This window comes from Acanthopagrus latus, chromosome 11 (genome assembly GCF_904848185.1).
Source record: "Acanthopagrus latus isolate v.2019 chromosome 11, fAcaLat1.1, whole genome shotgun sequence".
In the NCBI taxonomy this organism is placed as follows: domain Eukaryota; kingdom Metazoa; phylum Chordata; class Actinopteri; order Spariformes; family Sparidae; genus Acanthopagrus; species Acanthopagrus latus.
In genome coordinates, this window is record NC_051049.1 from 4,571,253 (window position 1) to 4,595,591 (window position 24,339).

The 24,339-nt window shown below is 43.4% G+C and overlaps 1 protein-coding gene across 1 annotated transcript in view; it reads left to right on the forward strand.

The window, feature by feature from the left end:
• LOC119028583 overlaps window positions 1-21,876 on the forward strand; it is a 72,523-nt gene extending 50,647 nt beyond the window's left edge. The window contains exons 4-5 of the mRNA XM_037114740.1: window positions 11,673-11,878; window positions 18,306-21,876. Of these exons, the coding sequence (XP_036970635.1) occupies window positions 11,673-11,878; window positions 18,306-18,528 (429 nt within the window). The 3' untranslated portion in view covers window positions 18,529-21,876. The remainder of the gene's footprint in view (window positions 1-11,672; window positions 11,879-18,305) is intronic.
• The last annotated feature ends 2,463 nt before the right edge of the window (window positions 21,877-24,339 follow it).

Below are 24,339 nucleotides of genomic sequence, written 5' to 3' on the forward strand. Positions count from 1 at the left end.
TTCATTTCACTCGAGTGCTGAACAAACAGGAATCTGTGATTAACAGTTTTAATTAGGATTCTAACTTGACAAATTCTTACAGCCTCGCAACGTGTCTAAGATGAATAAATCACTGGCCCGGGATCATCAAGCTGCCTCCTAAGTGAATGTGCCTCGAGATTACTTTGTGATTCCACAAAGTGTGAGTCAGCCAACTGACTGTATTTAACTAATCCTCTCCCCCCACCACATGTCAGGTGGAGGAAGTTTATGTCCACTCAATGAGATAACTACGCCCCGCTCAGGTGTTGGACCCCGGTGCTTTTCAGTGTTTCTTCTTTGACTCTTGAAAGCTGGATGTCAAAACTAAGTGGAGCCGGCGTTAGTTTACCTCACAGCAGGCGAGACGTCTGCACACCTGCGTTATGAGAGCGCTGTAAAAATGATGGCAACCATTAGGGAGTTTTGTTGCGAAGTCAAGCTATGGCGCGTACGGTTCACTTACAGGTGATGCTTCCAGCTAGTGAGCGAAAAAAATAGAATATTGAAATAAACATTTTTTTTGGTGTTAATTAGGCTTCAACTGGGAGTGTTGGTTTCTTTGTTTATTGCATTTTTATTTAACTACGTGAGGTCCATAAAATGTAATCACTTTAATCACTGTGTTGCTTTTGACCTTTGTACGTTTGCTAAAAGTTGCAAATGCCAAATAGAAGAAATATATATTTTTTGATGAAACATAACAGATTTTTCTCTTCTTGGTTCACAGCCCAAGCCAAACTATTGCACTGAGTCTTGGAAACACTATAAGTTCCCATTAAATGGCTAACAAAGTGCTTTTCACTTCAGCATAGTAACATATTTCACCTCCCCGTCCCCTAAACACTGTGTTGCTAACGCTGACTCTGCTCCAAGTGAACTCGGCCGGACCGCGACAGAACAACACATCCCCGAGAAGTCAGAGGCCAGTTTGATGGCGGGGAATTCAGTACCCAGATGGTTTCCATGTGGGGTTTGTCCCAGTAACTAGCTTATGGTGGTTACATATAGCAGCAGTTAGCGCTTATTTAAGCAGCAAAGCTACCAGTACCTGTCTAGCAGGAAACTCCGTAAATCACCTCTGTATCTCCTCTAGCATCCATTGTTGTTCTCCGGGGCTGCGAAGTGTTCATTGAGAACATTTGTTAGCGGACGCTGTGGCAACATGTAATGCTAAAGCTATCTGTCCAGAGCTGCTCATGGCAGAGCAGCACAGTCTCACTCTCCAATCAATAAATAAAGATATAAAGTTGTTTATTTTTGTCTAGCAATTTGGAGGTTTTGTCACAAGTAGCGTTATTTTATGAATCCATGTTACATGCCCCTGTGTGCAGGATGAGTCATCACCATTTTTAAGGCGTTTCCAGGAAGTTACAAACTCTAAAACACCATTAAAATCATCTACAAAACACCTTTTTTTACACTGTTGGACCTGATAGTGGCTTATAGCTGGAATATAGAGCAAGACATCTGTGAACATAAGATTTTAACAGCCATTTTGAGCTGACAGGGACTTTATATGAATTTCAACTGAATTTTCTGTAAAAGCAGTGGCACCAAACAACGTCCTTGGTGTGTACCATAATGTACCGTACTGGATTTAGAATAAATCAATAACTTCCAGTTAACTGAATGAATGTAAAATAATAGACAGCTGGGAGTATCGACTGATCTGTTCAGTCAAAGGCAGCACTAAAATCAGGTAAGACATCACCAGCCAGTTAATCACTCTCTCCGTATCACTCAACCAGGGATTTATCTTTTCCATTAAAGCTGTTAGAGTGAACCTGAACTCAGTTTTTTTTGCTGAAAAAGAATATGTAACTTGATCAAACATCGCTCTTTCCATTCACTTGAGCTGTAGTAATGTGTCCCTCGATATTTCTAAAGTTTCCAGTGAAGGCTGGAGGTGTTCAGCCTGTTTAATCTCCTGACACAAGGCACTTATACTCACAAAGAAATGTGTTGCTCCGTAAAGCACTCCAACTTTTCTTTCTTCTTCTCTTTAATCGCTAGTCAAGCCTGTTAAATTTATAGCTACAAAAAGTACTGCACTGTAATTTCTGTAATAGCAGTTTGGTTAGAGTTTTAGATGGAGACACACACCATCTCCCAACCCGAACCCCCCCACCGCCACCGCCGCCACCACCCGACACGCCCTAATACCAAATTTAAACATCAGTAATGTGCACTGGTGTCTGAAATTCCATTGTGAAATGTTAAATTTAAATCTTGATGATATGCATCATAACTATTGTAATCAGACATCCCAAGCTTCGCCTCCATTATTAATTGTCCAAAGCGTAATGATTTATTGTAGTCCTGCAGAATGATTATTAATTTTCTGGTTGATTATACCTGTGGGCGGCAACAACACCACCGTTCTGCATATAAGCATCCGCTAAATGAAAAAGTATTCTTCGCATGAAAAAAGGGGGTGTCCTTGGAGAAACAACAGCTCATTTCTTTTTTTTTCTGCTTTAATCAAACATATGTAAAAGTGCTGTTGATTAAGGGTACTTTGGCATGCATTCAGAGGGGAAATATGGAACAAGCATTATCTGATGATTTCCTTTGTTCAGACTTGTAAAAAGGAAAGAGAACCTGATTGTTCAAGTCCAAGTAAGTGTTCATTTGCACTCTCCGTAACTTGTCAAAGTGCTTCGGCACCGAACTCAAAGCTGCACCTGCACTGCAACAAAAAAAAAAAAGCAAGGAAAGAAAACGTGCAGCCTCGGTGTTTCACGCCGGTGCAACACTGGTGGTTTACATTCCAAAGAAACAGTGGAGAGTGACAGGAGTGTGTGTACAATACAAGCCGCTCTCAGCCGGGCAGGTCTGGGTACGTCTGAGCCGCAAACAGCAGGCCAGAAAGTTAGAAAAAAAAAAAAATACTTCCCTTAAAAGAATCGCTGGGATCTCAACACTTAGAGGAATGCACAGGTGCAGACACTCGGCTGCAGACGATCCCAGCTAACACTTGATCAATCTGACACTTCGCGGGGGCTCATGCCAGTGACAAGTTCCTGTGGGACTGTGATCGGGTCTCATGCAACAAAAGAAAGAAGTCCATTGAGCTGGGTTTTTTGTGTGTGTGTGTGTGTGTGTATATGTGTTTTTCCCCCCTCCTATCTCCGGTCTTGCTGTATTGTGGCCAAGTAAATCCCTCCACACTCTCCTGCTCATTTATGGAATCACAGCTGATGGTTGTGTAATAACACTTTCACTCTGATGAGCTTGGCATGGGTATCCAGTGGCATATTAATCTATCCATGTCCAATTAATCAATGCTGGATCACATGCTGCTGCACTTAACTGCAGGCTTCCACTTACATTTTACTGATATCAGCTGACATGTTCTTACCAGGGATCACCTTCCCGTGGAATGGGAGCATGTTGGATATTTTTTTTTTTTTCCATATTAGCAAATAGCGGAAATAATTATTCATATTCCGCGCTGGAGACGGACGCGATCGGTCAGGAGAGGATCTCCGCGGAGCTCTATTTGCAGCTCCATTGATCACGAGAGATATCAGTGTCCCTCAAACAAAATCCAGGACCTTCATTAACTAAATTAAATTAAATATCCAATTAAATAGCTTCACTCATAAAATTAAAAAAGGGAGGACATGATGTAGTGTTTTAATGATACTCATTAGGGATGTTGCTTGATCTAAAAAAAAAAACAGCAGCTTTACTCCTCTAACGTACGAGCTGGATGTGTTTGTATCTGAGAGAGAGAGAGAGGTGAGGAGGAAAGACGAGCCCCTCCAGTCACCTCCCGTCCTCTCCGGCCACTGAGAAGGAGAGGCAGATTAATTAACAGACCTTTGCAGGCCAATGAAGACAGGTGGCAATAATCCTGACAAGAGACAGATCTGAAGCCTCTCATACAAAACCAATTTCAACTGCACTCCATTTTTCAAAAGCTCATCAGGGTGAAGAACGAGAGAGTTGAACCCGCGTGGCTGCAGAATTTGTTTCTCTCTGATTGCCTTGTCAGGATATCTTATCCGATGGCAGATGACCAAAACCCCACCCTTCACAGACAAACTCTCCCTCTCTCTCTCTCTCTCTCTCTCTCTCCTTTCTTTCTCGCTCTCTCTCTCTCTCTCGCTGACACACAATGCTTTCTCTGTCTTCCCACACTCTCATACACATCACGCCGCGTCTCTCACACTTTCTTACGCTTCCTCCTCCCCCCCTTTCCTCCACAAAAGCAGCCACAATTGACCTTTTGCCAAGTTTTGGTTGGTGTCAAGCTTTTCCATTTCCCACACGGCACAAATAACCAACTGATTTACCGCACAAGTCTTATATATCTGAAAGAGAAAGAAGTAAACATAAAGATGGCTTCTCATTTTCTTTGCCTTTTCTGATTCTGCGTTCTGAAACGACGGCAGTCAACCGCAGACGTTAAGATGACGTTGGTTGGCTACATGAGTTGTTTACAACAGCTTTCTCCTTCAGGATCATTTTAAAAAGGAGAAAAACCTCTTAAAAGGTGTTTAGAAAGAAAAACTCATTTGAGTGCTGCAGGAATGAGTCCTGAAGCACGCAAGTTAGTTTGCATGTTTTCACTTCAGGGTCCCTTCTTGTCAAAGTCAATGAGTTTTGTTTTTTTGTTTTTTTATATATGGGTTTTTGGTTAGATGCCTGGAATTAAGATGTGTGATCAATACAAGCTGAAGAGATTTTCACATTTTGCACCGTCACATAGAGTACGTACCGCGCTCATGAATTTTAAGGCTTTTATGTCTGTTATAAAAAGGTGGATGAGGTTATCGGGCCGCTTAAACATCATCGCAAGCTCGTCTAGGCTACTCAGAGACGGATTTACTAACCAAAAGTAGTGGGAGTATATTCAGAAAAGTGTTATGCGCCGAAGTTATGAGAATGTGGTGCAGTTCATTTATAGCCACACATGAGGTTTTTACTTCTGGCAGTTGTGTTTATGCTTCAAAAATCCTGAGAGTTTTTGTTTGTTTGTGAAGATTTTTCATAAACGTTTGTTCGCCACAGAGTTTATTTTCTGCCGTAATCCGAAATCCCATGGAAAAACACCCATCGACTTTCTGACAAACCAACTTCTGGATTAGCCTCCAAAAATGCGTCATCCCTGCAGCACTCATATTATACATGTTATACACACGAAGGTCAGGTTCACACGTGGTTGATCGTGTTCTTGAACTGCGTGTTTCAGTTTCAATATTACAAGAGAAAAGACTTTTGGGACGGGAAAGTGTTCGACATCGATTTAATATTTCAGGTAAGACTGAAATTCTCCAAAGTCAGTAAGCAACAGGACACTCTGGTGTTTATGTTCCACTTGGTTGTGAACAAGACTTTTATTTCAAAGTAATCTGCAGCCCCACGAGATGATAAGTTAGCTCATGAAATGCTAACTCTTGGTCTTTGCACATAACACTTGCTGCTGTGGATAGGAAGCTTACATTAACACAGTGTTTAATCATCTCCACCCCTTACACTTTGACCCTCGTGTTTTTGGTTTTAAAAGGTTACATCAGACACATCAGACCAAACTCTGTACGTGCAGAGCGTCTCACTGCCTCAACATCTGGAGAAATGACTGGACAGCTGCTGTTTTGTTGGAGGAGTTAAACGGTCCATCTCAATGTCAAGACCATTTAAAGGCGGAGGTTTTAGACTTTCACCTCACTTCTGCTGGGATTATTCCTTATTCAAGCCACACTGTTGTTCCCATTCATCAAAAAGTGCTCCCTCAAAAACTTTTCCAGTCGACTCGAACAGTGTGCGATAGGAAAAAAAAAAAAAAAAAGGAACACAATAAGCTGCAGCGAACTAAATTGTTCCCACAGAGGGCATTGATTCCGACTATTTATCTTGGTTATTGTCTCGGATACAATGAGGTTATTTATCTGAACAGAATGGACCCCACTTGGTTTGCAGCGATACAATCAGCAGCACATTATAATAACGCTACTATCCGTTGGCAATTAGTACATAATAATGTGCTGCACTTGCATTAATATGATTGAGCGTGTCTGCTTTAGGGATATGCATATGTAACATTCCTTCCCCTTTTCTTTTCCACCACTCCGGCTAATCCTCCTCAGGAGAGCGCCTCGGCGGTCGATGATAGGATCCACCCTGACTGTCCAAACACGGCTCCCTCAGGGACGTTAATTTCCAAGCAGTCCCTCGAGTGAATCAGAAAGAGAGAGCGCTCAGTGAGCATGAAGAGCAGGGAGTGGAAACCACCACCACCACACTTCTCTGTGGGAAAAAAAAAAAAAAAAAAAACCTCTCAAGAAGAAAGTATAATGGCAAATTAATTTCCCAGAGATTAATGTACAAGGTAAATATTTTAGTGCTGGTACTTATCTTCTAAAAAGTCAGAGGATGGAGACCTTCCTCACCCCCTTCCCTCCCTCGCTCCCTCGCTCCCCCACCCGGCTCTGCCAGTGTCTGCTGAAACAGCTTAGATGCATAAGGAGTCTAATGAGAGGAGAGATTCCAGGCCGCCTGATGGCTCTCATCAATCACCTTTCTCCTTTGGAGGTGTGATGCCGTCCGGGGGAAGAAGGCCACGGAGGGTCGAGTGGGAGGGAAGGCATCAGGCTTTTAATCTCAATAAGTTAATAGACTTTCTGGTCTGGTCTCTGCTAAGTAGAAACTTCATCCCCGTTGTTAGCAAACAAGCAGCATGTACACAGGAGGCTGTCTCGGGGAGCTGCTTGGCATTTCCACATTACACAGTTAATTTGTGTCGCAGTCGAAATTAGGAGATCTAACTAAAGTTTGTCGATACACCATTAACGGCCAGCTAAAGGTTACTGAGTGCTGAGTTTAGGAAAACAGTCGCAGATCTCTATCGCGGCAGGTCCACATGGTGTCATTCTGAGAAATATGTGGGTGGTAAATATTTTAGCAGCAGTTCTGGCTCATGTCAGATGTGTGTTATAAGTCACATAGCTGAAGGCATGTACAGTAACTGTCACTGACTCCTGACGCACAGGACACAATGCTGTGATTGATCACATCCTCGAGCATGAAACCTGTGCAGACGTCGCCGCGTGATGATGTCTGAAGTTGGAATTAGCTGTTAGCTAAACTGAACCATGACTAATCACAGCTTTGTAGCCGTAACTAGATACAGCTGGATGTAGCTGACCTGCCGAGCTTTAAGGTCTTTCTGGTTTATTCCTTCTATCTTTCCAAAAAAACAAAAATAGGCCTGGAAAAGCAGAAATTTTAAGAATGGATTGACAATGTTTTTCTTAAAGTTGCTCAGGTTTAGCCGGCCTTGCTGGCTAGCTTGGGTCTCCTACCATATTTTAAAGGACAAAGACTCTTTGTTGAGCTCTTTATTTTGATTTGTTGGTTCTTAGATTTTGATTTTTTTTTTGTTTGTTTCAGAAATACAAAATCTAAAGCGTAACTCTAATGTTTGTGTTGAATGTTAATCTGCGGGCTGATTTTTTACCCGGGGAATCTGTTAGCTTCAGCTAGCAGTCTTCTTTGCCTCATTACAACACATCATTAGCATCTTTTGTATGTAGCCATCCAAGTCATACTCCAGACTTTTATTTTCCATAGTTCTCATTGTTATACAAGTCAGCTGAAAACATTTAAATCTCAGCCAGACCTTCATTTTCTACTCTGCTATCAGAGCTAACATTAATTAGCTAGCTGGTTACCGCTAACTGCTAGCTGCTGCTGTACTTCCAGTTAGCAACGGCCACTGCGTTTGACTTCCTCCATCTAAAATGGGACCTGTTAGCTTTAGCTAGCAGTCTTCTTTGCCAACACTTTGTTAGCATTTTCAGACTATTTTCTTCCTGTGGTTCTCATCATTATAAACAATTCAGCTGAAAACATTTAAAAGTCAGCCAGACCTTCATTTTCTGCACCTCTAATAAAGCTAACATTAATTAGCTAGCTAGTTACAGCTATCTGCTAGCAACTGCTGCAGTTAGCGGTGGCCACTGTGTTTGTCTTCTTCCATCTTCTTCCATACAGGGATACCGTATCATTCCTTCCTCTCTGTAGTTTGCTCCAGCATTAGATTTAAGAACATCACACTGAGACTTTAACATTATCGTTGGTGTTTGATAATACGAGACAGTCTTTTTAACGGCGGGTCAAACTCGACTCTACGGAGATGACATTGTGTTTGTGCCTTTCGTCCTCTTTGCTCCGGCGGTGTGACGGCTCTGGTTAATTAATTATCTCCTGAGCTGGACACTGTGTCACTGCTGCACCTCTGGAAGGGAGAAAGAGAGGGGCGTAATGTGGAAAATATGCAGAAAATGTATTTGGGTTGACTTGTCCGGCTATTAATAATGATTGTGTTTGGATAAATAGTGCCCTACTTTCAGAATCTGTGGATCTAAATATTCCCAATAGGGCTGCTTCCCCCCCACCTCTCTTGTATTGATTGATTCCTATAGTGTTTAAAGGTCACAGTCATAAAACATCAGGATGTAATTAACACACTGTGATTTTTTAAGCAGTGGTTAATGTATTGTGTGCTGACTTTGGACGTTACGTCTCTCTCGGTCTCGTGTTTGGATTAACCCACATGTTATTTGAATTTGAAATGATGTGCGGAGGAAATGTAATTTTCTGATGAGAGTGTTCCTCACCAAAAAGAAAAAAAAGGAGGGGGGGGGCAGGTAGCTCTGCCAGGCCTGCGATTCACATCCTCACGTTGTGTCTTTAATCACGGTTTAAATGGACTATTGTGTCTTATTTTCCCTCCTGAATCTCTAGCCTCCAAAAATACAAAAAAAAACAAAAACCTGCTTACATTCCGTGCAGAGTCACGTGGAGACCAGACAGATGTGATGGTCCATCTCCTCATGATTAGTTTATTCAGCCTCTTCACAGATAGTTAATTTGGCTTAGGGGAAACACAATAAACACACCGAGGTGCTTTCAAGCTGATTCAAACTGGCTTCGGCCTTGATGCGGCTAAAAAAGCTGATAGATGTGACGCTAGCAGCTCGATTTAACCTTGAGGACTGACCGTCGTATCTCGTGTCTTTCATTCAACTTGTGTGATCAAGTCCTAATGATAATCAAACCTTCAGCGTGCGGCGACGCATTCAGTCCGCTGTTACCTTGGGATTCGAATCCATTCACATTTCCTGACAGATTGAAAACACGTGTTCCTGTTTATCTGAATATCTCGACTTTCTTTGGCAAAAAAACCCCAACAAATTAAGTGCTCATCTTTTTTTTTTTCCTTTGCACGAGTAGAAACACAGAAGAAGCAAATTCAAAAAAAATAAAATAAAATCAGCATTAGCTTTTGAATTATATCCAGCACGATTAATTCGATAATTAATTTGATAGAAATCTAATTTAGAATTTCATCTTTTCTGTAATATTAGTCGCCATGTTTCAAAGTAACTGCAATAGATTTCTTTTTAAATGTAATAACCCAACTGTGATCCTGATCTACGGCTTTAAACATCCTGCAGATTCATTTGAAAACTGTCTCGGACGGCTAAAATGGCTCAAACCCATTTGATCCAGCGAGGAGACGCGCAGGATGTGACATTAACACGGGATCCACAGATGACTTGGCTGTAATGTTTATCTGACAGGCCTTACTCTGCATTTATAAAGAGCCAAAAGGTGTTTGGGTTTCATTTGACTGCACCGACTGTTCGCCCACAAAAAGAACCCGATATGAGCGCAAACCACAGCCCCCGTAATTTAATCAGACCGACTAAAATCAGGAGGAGGCAAAAGTTCAGGATCCGAACGCAATGAAATGCATCAGCTCCTTAGAACCTCCTGACATAGCTCACTTGTGGAAGGAGCAAGCCCGGACAGAAAAAGGGCTGAGTAATGAAGATGGATGCGTTCTGTTATCAGGCAGCCACTTACTGGGGGCCTGATGTAACCTTAAACATCGAGGATGGCTCAGTTGCACAAAGAATCTAATTAATGAATAGCAGCCGTGAAAGAGCGCGAGGCAAGTGTGTGCATTTGCAGATGAATTCCAGACGCTAATCAAACGCCGCTCCGAGTGATTTTTGGTCCGTCTCCAGAGCGAGGCGATGTTTGGCGAGGATTTAGGGTGCCGGCGTGATGACTGCATGCATGCTCCGGTGTTGTTATGTACGCGCCCGTCGGTTCTAAGTGCTCTGAAGTGCCGAGCCAAGAGGCAAACAAAAGAGCGCATGTATAGAGCAGGTGTGAGGTTGCATTATCGAGTTTATTACAACAACGGGGGCTTGTTTTCTCTGCAGTACGGAGGTCAAAATATAAACACCGGGATTAGTATAAGTGTGTCCAATGTGCAGCTTGGTACGAACTGAAGCTGAAAACAGACGCTACAATTAAAAAACCCGATGGCCACAACACTGGTACGTGTCAAACGGAGCGGGTCGTCATGTGGCGGCGCACATTATCTTGTGATGTTGTGGTTAAAGAAGGGGGAAAAAAAAGTTTAGGGTTTCTTGACTCAAATACATTTAGACCACAAATCGAAGCCTGTGTTTCATTAGACAAAGTTGGACATTAATTAGGCTTCTTTAGACTTTTGACGAGAGGAAGACATTTCCTGGTTCCAAACCTTTAAATAGCAGCTCACATCGCACTCGCTCGCCCAGTGATTCAAATAGATCAGGTGTTGTTGTGCTCGTCAATGGTTGTTTCAGCCAGCTGGAGAGAAATCTGCCCATCAGAACTTGATCAGGAATGATTAGTCATCTTCTCACATAGCTAGCTACCTGGAGCGACAACAGCTAAAACCAACGCCAGATAATAAAACCACACGTCTTGATGACATGTTCAGAGCCGTACAGATTGTTGTCAGCCAGTTTATAGAAGTAACAACCCATAACTTCGACACAGAAACACCTACCTTGCTAATTAGACACAGGCTAACAGGATGTCAGGCTAAAGATTAGCAACCAAGGACTCTAGAGCCATTTAGGTTGAACTAAATCTTAATATTAACATGCTAACATGCTCACAATGCCATTGTTAAAAGGCCCATGTTTGGCAGGTAATGTTTGCCATGGCCACCATGTTAGTTAAGACTATTAGCACTGAACAGAGTTGAGGTTTGGGCAAATGAGAATGTCATTAGTTTTGACATTTATTTTGGTAATTAATCTAAGTATTAAAGGTCAAATTTACAACAAAAAAAATCCAGTATGTCTGCAGAGCTCGTAGAAAGGTGCAGAATGAAAGTATCTTTTTCTTTAAAACAACATTATGATTGTGAATTTCAAACATTTTGTCAGGTCCAAAAGGATTGTCTTGTTAATCTCCATGTCAAAATGCAGAACGTAAGAAAGAAAATTGGTTCCAGCTTCTAAACAATGGTCAAGGGTCTTGGTTGTTGCCAGTTTGTGGGGGGGGGAAAAAAAGTAAAAATGGCTGATTTCTGGGAAATACTGTACTGCTACTGTACTGCCTTAACGTTAGCTAGCTAGTGTTAGCTAGGATAATGTTTGCTAACTAAGCTAAACTAAGCAGAAATGTATCAACAGCTGTAATGTATCTAATTCTAGATCTCTTCACCAAAGCGATGGATCAACCTCCTGACAACTCTTCAGTCACAGTGTTAGCGCCGCTGCTGTAAAGAACTGTAAAGTGTTTTTTCCAGTGAAGTCATGAGACTTTCTTTCCTTCTTCCTCCGGTCCAGTACCAGCTCCAGAGAAGCTCTCCCTGGTGGACGGTGAGCTTCCGGTGGCAGACGTGGCTGGTGCTGTTCGCTGCGCTGGTTCTGCTGGGCCTGGTGCCGTACGTTGTTCACCGCATGATGACCGCCTTCACCAACCCTCCTCCTCCCGGCACCTTTCAACTGGCCGCGGCCTCTTTCGGCGTGCTGACAGAGATCCTGCTGATCAAGTGGGTGTTTTATTTGTTTAACTCTCACATCTTTTTTTAGATTTCAAGCGGCTTCAGTGGGTCAGAATATTAATGAGTCACATGATGATTACGGTCTCTGCACACCAAATACAAACAACATTTCCAAGTAGGGTTTCGTTGTTATGTGACTTTCACAGCAAGAAGCAGTGAGCGTCCATGTCATTGACATATTAATCTCTGAAAAACACGCCGCTGTCCGACCCCCGACACCCCCGACGCCTCCCCCACCTCTCTTGTTTTCAGTTTTTCCCATTTTGATATTGCTAATTGGACCGATGCCTGCGGTACTGTAAACCATTAGTAAATGAACAGTCTGTTTTTATCAACATTGAGCTTGTAAATAATGCATTAGATTCCTGGCATAAACAATATCTACTCTGTGATTAGAAAGCAGCATATGGCGGATACTGTAATCAGATTACAAACGCAGGTTTTGTAATCTGTAATTGCCTTAAAGCCGTCATTCAATCAAGGATGCAGGAAAATAAAATCAAATAAATAAACACCAGAGTACTTCAAAAACAGATAAATAACTGTATGTTTGAGAGTAAATTAACATTTTTAAATGTGACTTTACCGACTGACCTTCATCAACTGAATGATGGATTTAGACAAACTCCCGCCTGCTTAATTAAATTCACTGTAAAACATGGCAGAAGTGATGTAACCCTCCAATCACCCTCAACAGCTTTCCTTGCCAGTAGCAAAATTAAAACTTTGTGTTCTACATCTGTCCCTCCTCCAGTATTTGTCTTAACTAAAATAAGAGAGGCTGTTTGTAATTAACTCAACAAGGCTCGTAACTTTGTGTTTTTTTTTTGTTTTTGTTTTTTTTTTTTCCCCCATTAACCACATTTGCAAGGAATGCGGCTAGTGAACTGGTAATTAATAAATGCGGTTGCGCTGGTAATGTGCTTCTGCATCATTATGTCGTTGGAGCCCTTATCCGCGCTAGTAATGAGCTGTAATTTTATGACAGGAAATCGGTTTGTTTACAACACATTCGGCAGCCTCGGCCTCAGACGGGGCTGCATTCTTGGCAGAATCTCGGCTGCAGGTATTTGTTCATTGCTTCGGGTTTGAAAGCGGCTTGAAAACGTGTTGTCGTGCTAACGCTGTTGAAACTGCTAACGCTCCGTTAATGCTCGAGGATCGTCTAAAATCAACTTCACGTGTTGCCTCAAATCTTAAATAAATCCAGTGAAACCATATCTGTCTGGATCTCTGTCTTCCTGGGACAGTGAAGGTATCCCACGGCACCAAACAGGTTTCTTTGTCGACCGGCGCTCGCATTATTGCCGGTACAATAGGGGGGTTGGTGGGTGCCCTTATTAGGCTCGGTGAGGCCTCGCAGACCCGTGCCCCCAATGGTGCTAGTGCTGCCTGGGATGTGCCAGCCTCCTGCTGCCCCCTGTCAGGGTGCATCTCAGTCACGCTTCAAACCCCCGAGGGGTGGAAGTCCTTCTGAGGAGCAAAACCCCCTCGTCTCTCACCCGGCACGCGGGCCTGCCAGCCGCTGCAACAGGGGGACGAGATAAAGATAAACAAGGAAGCGGCTCAGAGTGACCTTTTATTGTTGTTGGGTTCATGTTGCGTTCGCTGACGCTGACTCTTGATGAAATGGTGACATGCACTGATACTCGTTATTAGCAGGAGGGGGTGGTGGAGCCTCATCGTAACCAATTTAAACAATTAGATGGTCAGATTTGATCATTAAAGGCACGTTTAGAGTGTACAGCTGCTAAAACATTAGTGCAACATTAGTATAACACTCGTTCTGCGTCGAATGTGCCTGTTGAGAAAGAGGAAGTTCTGATTGTCAACAAAGACCACGAAGAGACTAAAACCAAACTATTAACTGATCTTATTAACAATTGTCGTCTGTGTAGCCGCAGTCACATACATCTTGTTCCCTCTGCGCCGCAGAGCTCCATTGTGTGTCCATTAAAAACACATCAGTGTTGTGTTAATGATTTCATTATGGTGACAACATAATCGCTGCTCAGATACGACGTCTGTCTGAGGGAAGCAGTGTGTGTGTCGGAGCTGCGGGGAGGTGCTGTGGTCAGGTTTGGGCAACAGCAGCACTCTGGGTAATGTTGGGGCGAGATCGTGACTTTGGGTTAAATGTTAATCTGACGTGTCAAGTCACTGCTGACCTTTTCTCTATTGGAGGATTTTTCTAGGGCTCAAGTGCTGCCGTAAAAAAAAAAAACAACCACAAAAACATCGGAATTATATTTCAGTCACTGAGAGTGAATAGTGTGTTGGATATAAAATGTTGTCAATGAACTTTTGTTGTCCATCTTTAAGTCCCACTGAAGTCAAAATCTGTTTTACAACAGCGACACGGCCAAAGAGGCAGCTGTACAAAAACACAACAAAGTAAAATGCAAAGTATGATACGAGCTTCACATTTCCTTTTGTGTCAAAGCAAAACTCCCCAAAATGCAACCTAGGCTTTTTTTGTGAATGTATATGAGTCAAACCTTCGTGTAAAAGCATAATTACAACAAAAGAGGCACTTTAAAGATTTAATGTATTTGTGAGTATTTGGAGTGCTACGGGCACTTTTACGATAACGTCAAAATCTCTATTTTTAAAACAGCAAGAAGACTCGACAGAACATGAAACTTTGCTGGTAGCATCACCAGGGTCTCCACACATGAACACCAGCACTGAGAACATTGTGTGTGTACACAGAGTTTACTAAAACAAAAGTTTTTGAACAACTCACGTTAGCAGTAGCTTGTTACGCTCCTTCATCCATCCTGCCGGTGAAAAGTTGATCTCTGAATCCGACAGTTAAGGTGAAACACTCCTAAAGTTCAGTTCCATATAAATGCATGGATAATTTGTAGTTTTGTCGTTACTGAGAAACAATATTGACCTTGAAGTTGAAAAAGGAGCCTCATATAAGAAACAAACTAAAATCAAAAGCCAGTAAAGTCATGTGAGATATTACGCAGATAGTTGTTGCCGGAAGACAGTAGCGTTGTGTATTAATCCGCTGCTGAAAGTAGTCCCTCACAAACACATTATCGCCTTCTGTTCAGACCCTTTTTTAAAAAATGAAACTTAACGTGTGACCCAGTTTTGACGATTGACTTGCATTAGAACCAATGAGCTTCATGGCATTTGTAAAAACAAAGAAACTATTGAATGAAGGCAGATTTATACCTGATGGTGTCGTAGAGAACACAGCAGACGTTGGCTGAGGTGCAAAAAAAAAAAAAAATTAAATTGTGAATTGTTGAATTGTGTTCACGCTCGACACTGTTTCATTCATTCCTTCTCAACAAACTCTCCGGCTTCATTTAACATTTCAAACCTCCAGAATATGATTTTTTTTTTGTTTCCCCTCTTCATCCTCCTCCTCCTCTTCCTCGTGCTGCAGGTCCGATACTGGACACATTCACAAAGTCACATGACATTTGTCAGGCTTGAGCTGCCTTTCAGAGGCCTGTCACACAATATGCAGCCTCTCCTTCCGTTACTGTCATGGCGAGAGTCGGGGTGCAGCGACGGCGCCCTGACCATGCAGCCCTGCACTGTGAATTTTTATATGCCATTGCCTGGAGGTTAGAAACTCTCATTATGCCGTGTTAGATTTATTAAAATAGATTATGGAAATGTTAATTAAGTCATTAATTACATTATTTAAGCAGCATTGACAGATAAGGGAGTGTGTGTGCATGTGTGTGTGTGTGTGTGTGTGTGTGTGTGTGTGTGTGTGTGTGTGTTGGGGGGGTGTCGAGCTCCCTGGGTGGTTTAAAAGGATGTGATTGGTGACAAGGGACACTGTGGAGATGGCGTCTAACCGCTAGTGCTGACATGATACAAAGTGGCCTACACTGCTCTCTCACCTCACGCTACTGTCTGCAGCAGTTTGCAGAGCTGCCGGAGGACGGCTAGCTCACCGCCCTGCTGCAGATAGAAGTGTACACGAGGGTGCGAATGTGCCTTTTTTTTGTGTGTGTGTTGATGCAGCAGCTGCACATAAGTTTGGAGAAACTGGGGGCCTGCAGAGAGCACCGCGCCTCAAGTTTTCTGCATCCTGCTTTACATTTTTCGCCTTCTTCCCTTTCATTTGCGCTGACATTTGAGCAAAAGGCCCCTCAAAGCATATTTCCAAGCTGCTCCGAGAGGAAAACACAGCGGCGCAATTGTAAGATGAATTACCCCGGAGTTGATACTATGGACTCTCTTATCTGTTGACAGTTTAGTTACCACGAAGCACAAGAAATGTGTTTTCCAATTCTCTGAGAATTGAGCTTTTCTCTGTCCCATCAAACCTATATTAAGGGAAGGGAAAATTGCTCTGATCACACTTGATAAGAACAAATGATAGATGTTGTAAACAAGCAGAATGCTTCAATTCTGATCTGAGGCATCGATTCGCCGCGGCAACCAATTACTATGTGGACTGAGGTTATGTGTTCAGTCAATCTGCCGGGAGAGGAGATCCTTTCTGCTGGCTGCCCGGAGAATTTACTTTGCACCAAAAACACTTTCTAAAAAGAGTTATCGAGCTTAATTAAAATGCATTATTATCTTTGCTAGTAAAGTACAGGTGGGAATAATGAGCACCTGTCTTGATTCCTCTGGTCCTGGGTCAGTTTGCCAGGCAGCACTGAAAGGTGATAATAAGTGGCTGCTGATTGTAGGAAATGATACGGTGTGAGGCGGCCCGGCCACCTCGGAGTCGAGCCATCGTGATTAGCTCCTACATCGGTCACATATAGAATAACTCAGAATAACTAGCTCAGCGCTGTGATAGTTAGCGCGCACTGACACAGCTCTTCGTCCTGCACGTGCATATTTTTATCCCGTGTGAGAGAAAAAGGTCGACAATATGGCTTTTATAACATCTTGTTTTTTGACAGTTGTGTACACGACGTCAGATCCCTCAGAACAAACACTGATCACAGCCTGACGAGGTGAAGGTCCGTGTAACATCTGGGCCAATAATCAGACACTGATAACATGAATACATTCATCAAATTAGCATGTCGAAAGACACTAAAACACCTGCAGAGCCGAGAGGAACCATTTTTACTATTAGAGAAATACACATCAGAGCCACTTTAAGAATGCTAATAGCCTTAAAGGAACAGCCCTCGTTATCTGCTCAGGTCAGTTTGTCTGGTTAAGTTTCGTAGTCCAGCAAACATTTCTAGAGCTTCAGAATAAAGCAGCGCTGCAGCGTTTCTCCTCAACAACTGAAGTAGATGGAAAACCCAACTCTCCGGAAACGCCCCAAGATCCCAAATAGATTTGAAAAGATGTTATCAGCTTTTAGCGTAAGAGCTACAGTGAAGATTTCAGCTGAGAGCTGCTGTTAGGATATATTTTTATTAAGATATATATATTTATTTAAAAAGGGATTAATTGCCCTCTATTCTAACAATAATGACTATTATACTGCTCGGTCAGTAAACCATGTCTCTCTTCTCCTCACTCATGCAGAAAAAGAGAAAAATTCAGGGTCTCTGGACTTTGTGAGATTTGGGTGATGCCGAATTAGCTGTAGGAGCTAATTATTATTATTTAGGTTAATTATTAGGGGTTTTTTTCAATAAATAAAAGTCCCTGCGAAGCTCCAGAAATGTTTTGGTGACTGAGAAACTTGTACGTTGAGTAAATGATGACTGGATTTTCCTTCGTGGGTGAACTCTTCACTTTTAAGGCTTTGATATTTTCCAAAACTGACATGCAGACAGTAGATGTGCACATGGTTCTGTTTATAGGCAGCAGTCGACATGTGCAGCTATAAAATTTGTGACTCGCTACTAGGTGGAGGCCCACATGGAGGTTACCTGCCCAACCATCCACATCCACCTGCTCACCTGTCACACATCCTGGATTAGAAAAGAAAGATGTTTGTTGTATCTCTCTGGGGCAAAGACAGCATGAAGGCATCAGTTCTTGGTTTGGACTGCCGACATATGAAGACGGAGGATGCGTCTCCGCTTCCTCCCACTGTACGAAAATTAGGCCAGATATGAGCGCTGCCATATTGCTCCGGTGATGTCACTTGGAGCCGGAGTCTGGAGACGTGGTATCGAGGTCCCGACCGCACACCTACCCGCTCGGTGGCGAGCAGGACTCAGCTGTCAATCTCAATCTCAATCATCGGCGTGATAGGAACCCAAACCACCGCACAGCGTCTCCACTCTCAGCAGCACCGTCGATTCAGCCACACACTTTAACGACTGCTAATAGGAGAAGTGGGTCTTAATGATGAGATTAGGATGATGTTTTTTTTAACACTTAGAGGTTTATTTGAGACGAGTCAAAGTGTGAATGAAGCTAACTGAAGCTCCACGACAGAAACATGTGGGATGAATCCAGTCAGAGTCCCTGAGTTTCCTCTCCTCATGTTTGTCCTGTTTTTTCTCCTCAGGTGTCTGTGCAGCTACCTCAGCAGTCGGTACCAGCAGGCCGAGCAGATCTCCTTCACAGTCCGGCCCAGAGACTCCGAACAGGACCGAGCGAGCCCCGGCCGCTGGGATAGCTCCGAGGCCGTTGCAGCGGCGGCGGGTCACGCTTCGTCCGCGGCCTCACCCGACCAAGTGGACAAAGGGAAAGTGGGCGCGCTGCAGAGTGGATGTCTCAGCCTGTTCTGAACCACTAACAGGAGAGTTTACAGAATCTGAGAGTAAATCATTTGGATATGTTTCTAACAGCCATTCAAGATATCGCATCAGTATATCAGCAGAGTTCTTGCACTTTAAAACCTATTTTCAAGGGGTCAGATATTCTTGTTTTCCTCCGCGCTCACACTCCTGCTTTAGTCAGACGATATACTGTATTCTCTGCAAACTGCAAAGTGGCTGTAAGGAAGAGAGTGCGTGCAGTTTGCATGAGTGTGTTCGGGCAAAGAGGGGGGGGGGAGAAAAAAAGCCTAAGATCATTCTCTTTCCCTAATGATGTCCACACAGAGACAATGGGGCGCCGCTCTGATTAGTGTCACCTGTCCTTGTGCATCTCATCAGCTCCATTATGGCTCCATCTCCCATGCTTCTCCCGCTAATTGAATAGCCTGTGAAGTGGTGACGGTGACGGGGGCGAGAGCAGCGTCTGTCCCACTGCTGCTTCGCAAATGAGAGTAAAGCTTCCCAGGGAGACGCTGCTGTTGTTCTTAAAACATAAACCATTATTGTACGGATAGACGGGGTGTTAACAAGTAGCCCTCGTGTTATATTACCATCAGATCGTCGGCGGATTGTGTTCGTACAGATAACGGCTTTGAGTTAAGTGTCCGCTGTAGTTTTTTGACGGGGATCAAAGGCAGCAGCACGCATCGCGTCAGTGTAAAGAAATGTGGCCGTAAGATATTCACTAATGACTTTCACGTGTTAGCTCCTACAGAAGCTGCACATGGCAAATACAGTGTGTGTGAAAGTGTAGTTAAAGCAGCATGTCTGACATATGGGGGGAGATGAGAAAACTGACAATACTTTCATATCTGTGTGTTTAAAAATACTGTCACAGCGGCTGGTTAGCTCAGCTTAGGACAAAGACTGGAGACGCGGGGTGAAGCTAGCGCCAACTGGTCAGAAACTGGGAGCAAAATTCTTCAGGGGGATCGTACGCTGCACATTCCCAAAAACTGTCAAGCCATACATACAGAGGTACCACCTGTCGATTTCAAACAAACAGCAGGGGCAATAACCACTAACTGCAGCTGCTTTATAGCTTGTTAGCTCAGCGAGCAGTGCAGCTAGCGGTCCTATTAGCTTAACTCAGGTCCGCCTGGACTGGAGGCTCAGAATAATGTGTTGGTGTTTAAACCACTAGCGCTGGTGCTTTGGACCCTGGAAGGAGGAGGGTTTCAGTCAGAGACAATAAACTTGAAACTTTAAAAAGGGGAAAAACAAACTAACAAATTAGAAATGAGGAAAAACTCTTTGTGCCCCCTTTAAGTTGGGACCCCTGCAGCTTTTATCCTCTGCAGCCTGCTCACCTGCATTAACTGCCTCTGCACCCTCCTGCTTACATCAGCAGAAACACTCCTACTGCAGGAGACGACAATCAGCCAGTCAACTCGCTGACCTCAAGCTCTTATATATTCTTTATCTTTACATCATTTTAAACTACTCATTAAGGTTTTTTTCTCACTAAACTCCCAGACCTCCCCCTTCATCCACACCGCACCTGACAAATGATCCTGAACAGGTGACGACTGTTTTGGCAGTTCCTGGTACCACAACAGAAGAAGGCCAAAAACAAAGATGTTTAAACACGGTCAGTAGTTTTTGTGATACTGGCAGTGATGCCAAAACAACTTAATGTAACACAACCGTTAAAGGTTTTCACAGCTTCATGTTCATTAATCACCAAACACCTCAGCCACCTGCCGGCTACGTGGTAGAATCAAAGTGACTGAGTGTCGTGTGTGTGTGTGTGTGTGTGTGTGTGTGTGTGTGTGTGTGTGTGTGTGTGATGTGTGTTATACTCCGAGGTCATGAGGCATCCCCGAATTTTCACATGAAGCTCTGTGAGACAAAAACTGTGAGGTCTTTTCTAATGGGCATCAATGTATTTCCCAACTGAAGCCAACAAACCCGGACTGAGGGCACGTGTCCTCGCAGACCGAACGACTCCTTGTTAAACCTTGGAAAGAGTTCCAGCCAGTCGTCTATCTTCCTTTGTTTGGTTCAAACACATGCTCCTCGGGCGTGGTGCAATAATAGCAATTTGGAGATCATATCGATAAGACCAAAGTCAAGATGGTCTGTGCCAAGCAGGATTTCACAACAGAGCCTCGTGATTCTGACAGCCGACTTGTTGAAACTGTTGAAAGTGTCAGATATCGCCAACGGTCCCGAGCTTCTCTAAATATACAACAGCTTGATCGTACCTTAACAGTTTTCAGTCTTATAAACTGATCACAAAAACCCTGATTGAGGTTGTGTTTACATTCAGCTCGGCTTCAGGATTTGGTCGTGTGAACTGCAGCTTTGAGAAGAAGTTCGTCTTACAGGTTTCTCATTGCCGGCGAAATAATGAGGCTGCGTCCCGTCAGGACGAGAGATAAAGCAACGCAATCAGTGTTTCAAACCCCAAAAAATCTTGCTCCAAAGTATTCTGAGTTGTTTTATATATATATATATATATATAGTTTTACTTGTGTGCTGTGTTGCCACATTTGTTCTCACTTGTTTTTTTAAGTTACCCTGTCTCATGCTGCTTTTATACTTCTGCGAGCCAAAGACAATTTTCCACTCTGGCGGACGATAAAGACGTATTCTCCTCTATTCTGAGAGACCAAACACAAACACAGTGTGTCAGTCTGTCGTGCGTCAGTCTGACAAAACTTCTCAGTGTCATCGCTTGGTTGGTTTTTGTCCTTTTTACATGGAATCAAAACAGAAAAGCAGTATTGTTCAGACATCATGACATGATTAGCTGAAGGCTCTTCACATGTTGTGTTGTATTTTATAAACCAAGTTTCTTCTATGTGCAATCATACATGACCCACAAATCCTGATTCTTATCCTGACCAGTAACTTAGTTTCTCTCTCACTCAAGATATCATGTTTTCCTTCTAGTCTGGGTCAAAGCTGTAAAAACTACATTTCCCATAATGCAACTGTTCACAGCACCTTTTTTTTTTGTTAGACTCTTGCTCGTGTCACTGAGTTCGTGCCGCAGAGCCTTCTGTTATTAATTGGTCGTCTGCAAAACAATAGCCAAGATAATGCCGATGACGTCACCTGATCGCCCCGATGACATCATCTGGGTTGTTTTGTTTTTTTTTAAAACTTGGTGCTGTTGACAGGATACAACTGTTTACAGGAGTTCCTCCTTTAATTCATCGTGTTCATGATGTTCTGCATAATAAATCTCTCCTCTTTGAATGTAATCTATAGGAAACTCACTTGTATATGAAATGATTATATTGAACAAATGAATGCTTTTGTTGAACAATTACTGTGTGAAAAACAAATAAAACGTGAGGCCGGCCTCTATCTCGTGTGTACTGAGTCATTGTCAGGACTGTCTGCCTTCAGATCTGCACAGAGAACCCTGAATTAAAAAAAAGATCTCTTTTATTCTGATTGGATAAACACTGCCAGCTGTGATGCAGGGCGGTAATGTCGGCGCCTCTCCTGCCAGGCAGGAGCTCCGCCGTTATCTGCATGAGCCCGAGGCACCGCTAATGTAAAAAGATCCTCCTCGCTCGGCTCTGCTCGGCTACCGGCGAGCTCTGCAAAGCTTATCCTGCTCAGTCCTCCTCCGTTTCACCTCTCGGTCACAGCCAAGTGACTCTCAGACGTGCACCCACCTCGGCTCGGGGGCCTTTTTCTGTGGACAGGAGAGATTCAGAAGAAGAAGAAGAAGAAGAAGTGGAGCAGTATCTCACTCCAGCCTCTATCTGCTAAATGCCACAACAACAGGACTGCAGAGGCGTCCCAGTGTCCCCATGCCTGTGTGGTTCCGGGGGCTTAATGTGTGCGCGCGGGGCCAGATGGACACTTTCATGAGTGTATGAGTGTGGATTATTGTGCCGGCTACATCTGGGGCTCCACATGGTACGGCAGACTGCGGTAAGAGAGGCAGGTGGGCACGTGGGGAGGGCACCCCTCCAGTGGGCCCTCTTACATCTACACCCACCGACAGGGCATCGCTGCAAATGGCACGCTGAAAGGTTACTCGACGATCCCGCCAGACAAAATGCCTCTCTGAATCCCGGTTAACATCATGTCCTCAACTTCCTGTCTGATGGCAACAGCTTTCCGTCTCCAGGTGTCACATGTATTGTTCTTCTCGTTGTCGCCGCTTGTGTGCAAAGCATTTTCCGCCCATACGCACGTTTTTTTTTGGTTGTTTTTTTTCAGGAGGGAACAGTGCAGCATGTTGCTCAAGGACACTTTGAAATGTGGACGAGACGAGACGAGCCGGGGATCGGGTCCCGCCGCTTCCCCACCTATGATTAATGACCTCCCACCTGAGCTACAGCTGCCCATAACACGAACATGCAACCGCCATCAACACATCATCACATTATGTTCTGATTCATTGTTGTCGCTGTTCATCATCGGGTCAAACAAGCAGATCATATGACGGCGCGGCAGGCAGACAATAGACGGTAAAGCTGCACGACCGTGAGAACAGATTAGAGCTGAAACCATTAAGTCAGTTTATCGTTTCGTCAATTAACAGAAAATTAATCCAGGGCAATCTAATTATTGATTAATTGTTTTTTGGAGGGGGGCCTCTTGTAAATGAAACCTCGCCATATAATCATCTTTATATAGTTGTCACAGTGAACATGTTCGACAGACGGTCACCTGTTTACTCATCGTGCACACAGAGTAGCATTAGCATTCACCTTGTGAGTGTGTGCGTGTGTGTGTGTCCATCTGACAGATCTAAGTCCGTTAAATCTAAACTCACCAGCTCTTTACCAAACGCTTCACTTCTGCTGTGTGGTGCCTGACTTGGGTTTGTCAGACTTGTTCTGTTTTCTGCTGAAAATAACCGCCTGCTTTTCCTGGAAACGAGGTTAGTGAGAGCAATAAAGCTGAGCCCCCAAAAACTGTTTAGTTGGGTGTCATTAACCAAAACAATGAGCTATAAAACACTAAAATGCTCCATAAGGTTGAAAAGAAACACAGAGCCAAACTTACCAGCGTACAAACAACACCGCTCACATTACAAGGCGTGATCTGAACCAGTGTTAAAGGTGCAATACGCAGGAACTGGACACAGATACGGTGGGTAACTATTGTAGCTGCCGTTAGCTCAGTTAGCTGCTCCTGTTGAAAACCTTTGTAATATAAATCAGTAGTTTAAACACACTTGTTTAATTCTTACTCCCAACAAACAGGCGGCAGTACATCACCAGAGTGTAACCACTAACTACTCCCAGCTGTAACTGCCATTAGCAAGTAAGCTCAGTTAGCCATGCAGCTAACGGGTAGAGTTAGTATTTATGATGCTAGCACAGGAGCTTTGAACCATTGAACAGGTTGCGGCTAGCTGGCTAGCATGCTAAACATTGCGACACAATATATTAACATCATAAAATCTAAACTGTTTTTCCTCCACATTCTATTTTGAATGTTTCCATCCAAAATTCTTACACTCACATAAAAAGCTGACAGATTTATTGACCATGAACACGGTAGCTGTAGTAAGATGCTAACTTTGTCTTAACATTGGTTTCATACACATTCAGTGTGTTGTTGGATGAACGCTGGACAACATGCTGCATCGTTTTTTCTTGTGAATCCAGCACTGAAAATGACGGACCCCGCCACTAATGATGAAAACTGCTCTGTAGGAAGCTATAAATACTAAATAATGATCAGCTGAACGGACAATAAATTGTCTAAAACAGGGTTTGACTTTATGAAAATCAAAAATAAAGGGTTATAACTCAAAGTGATTGTCAGTTGACCTTTAACTTACTCTGACTGACAACAGCC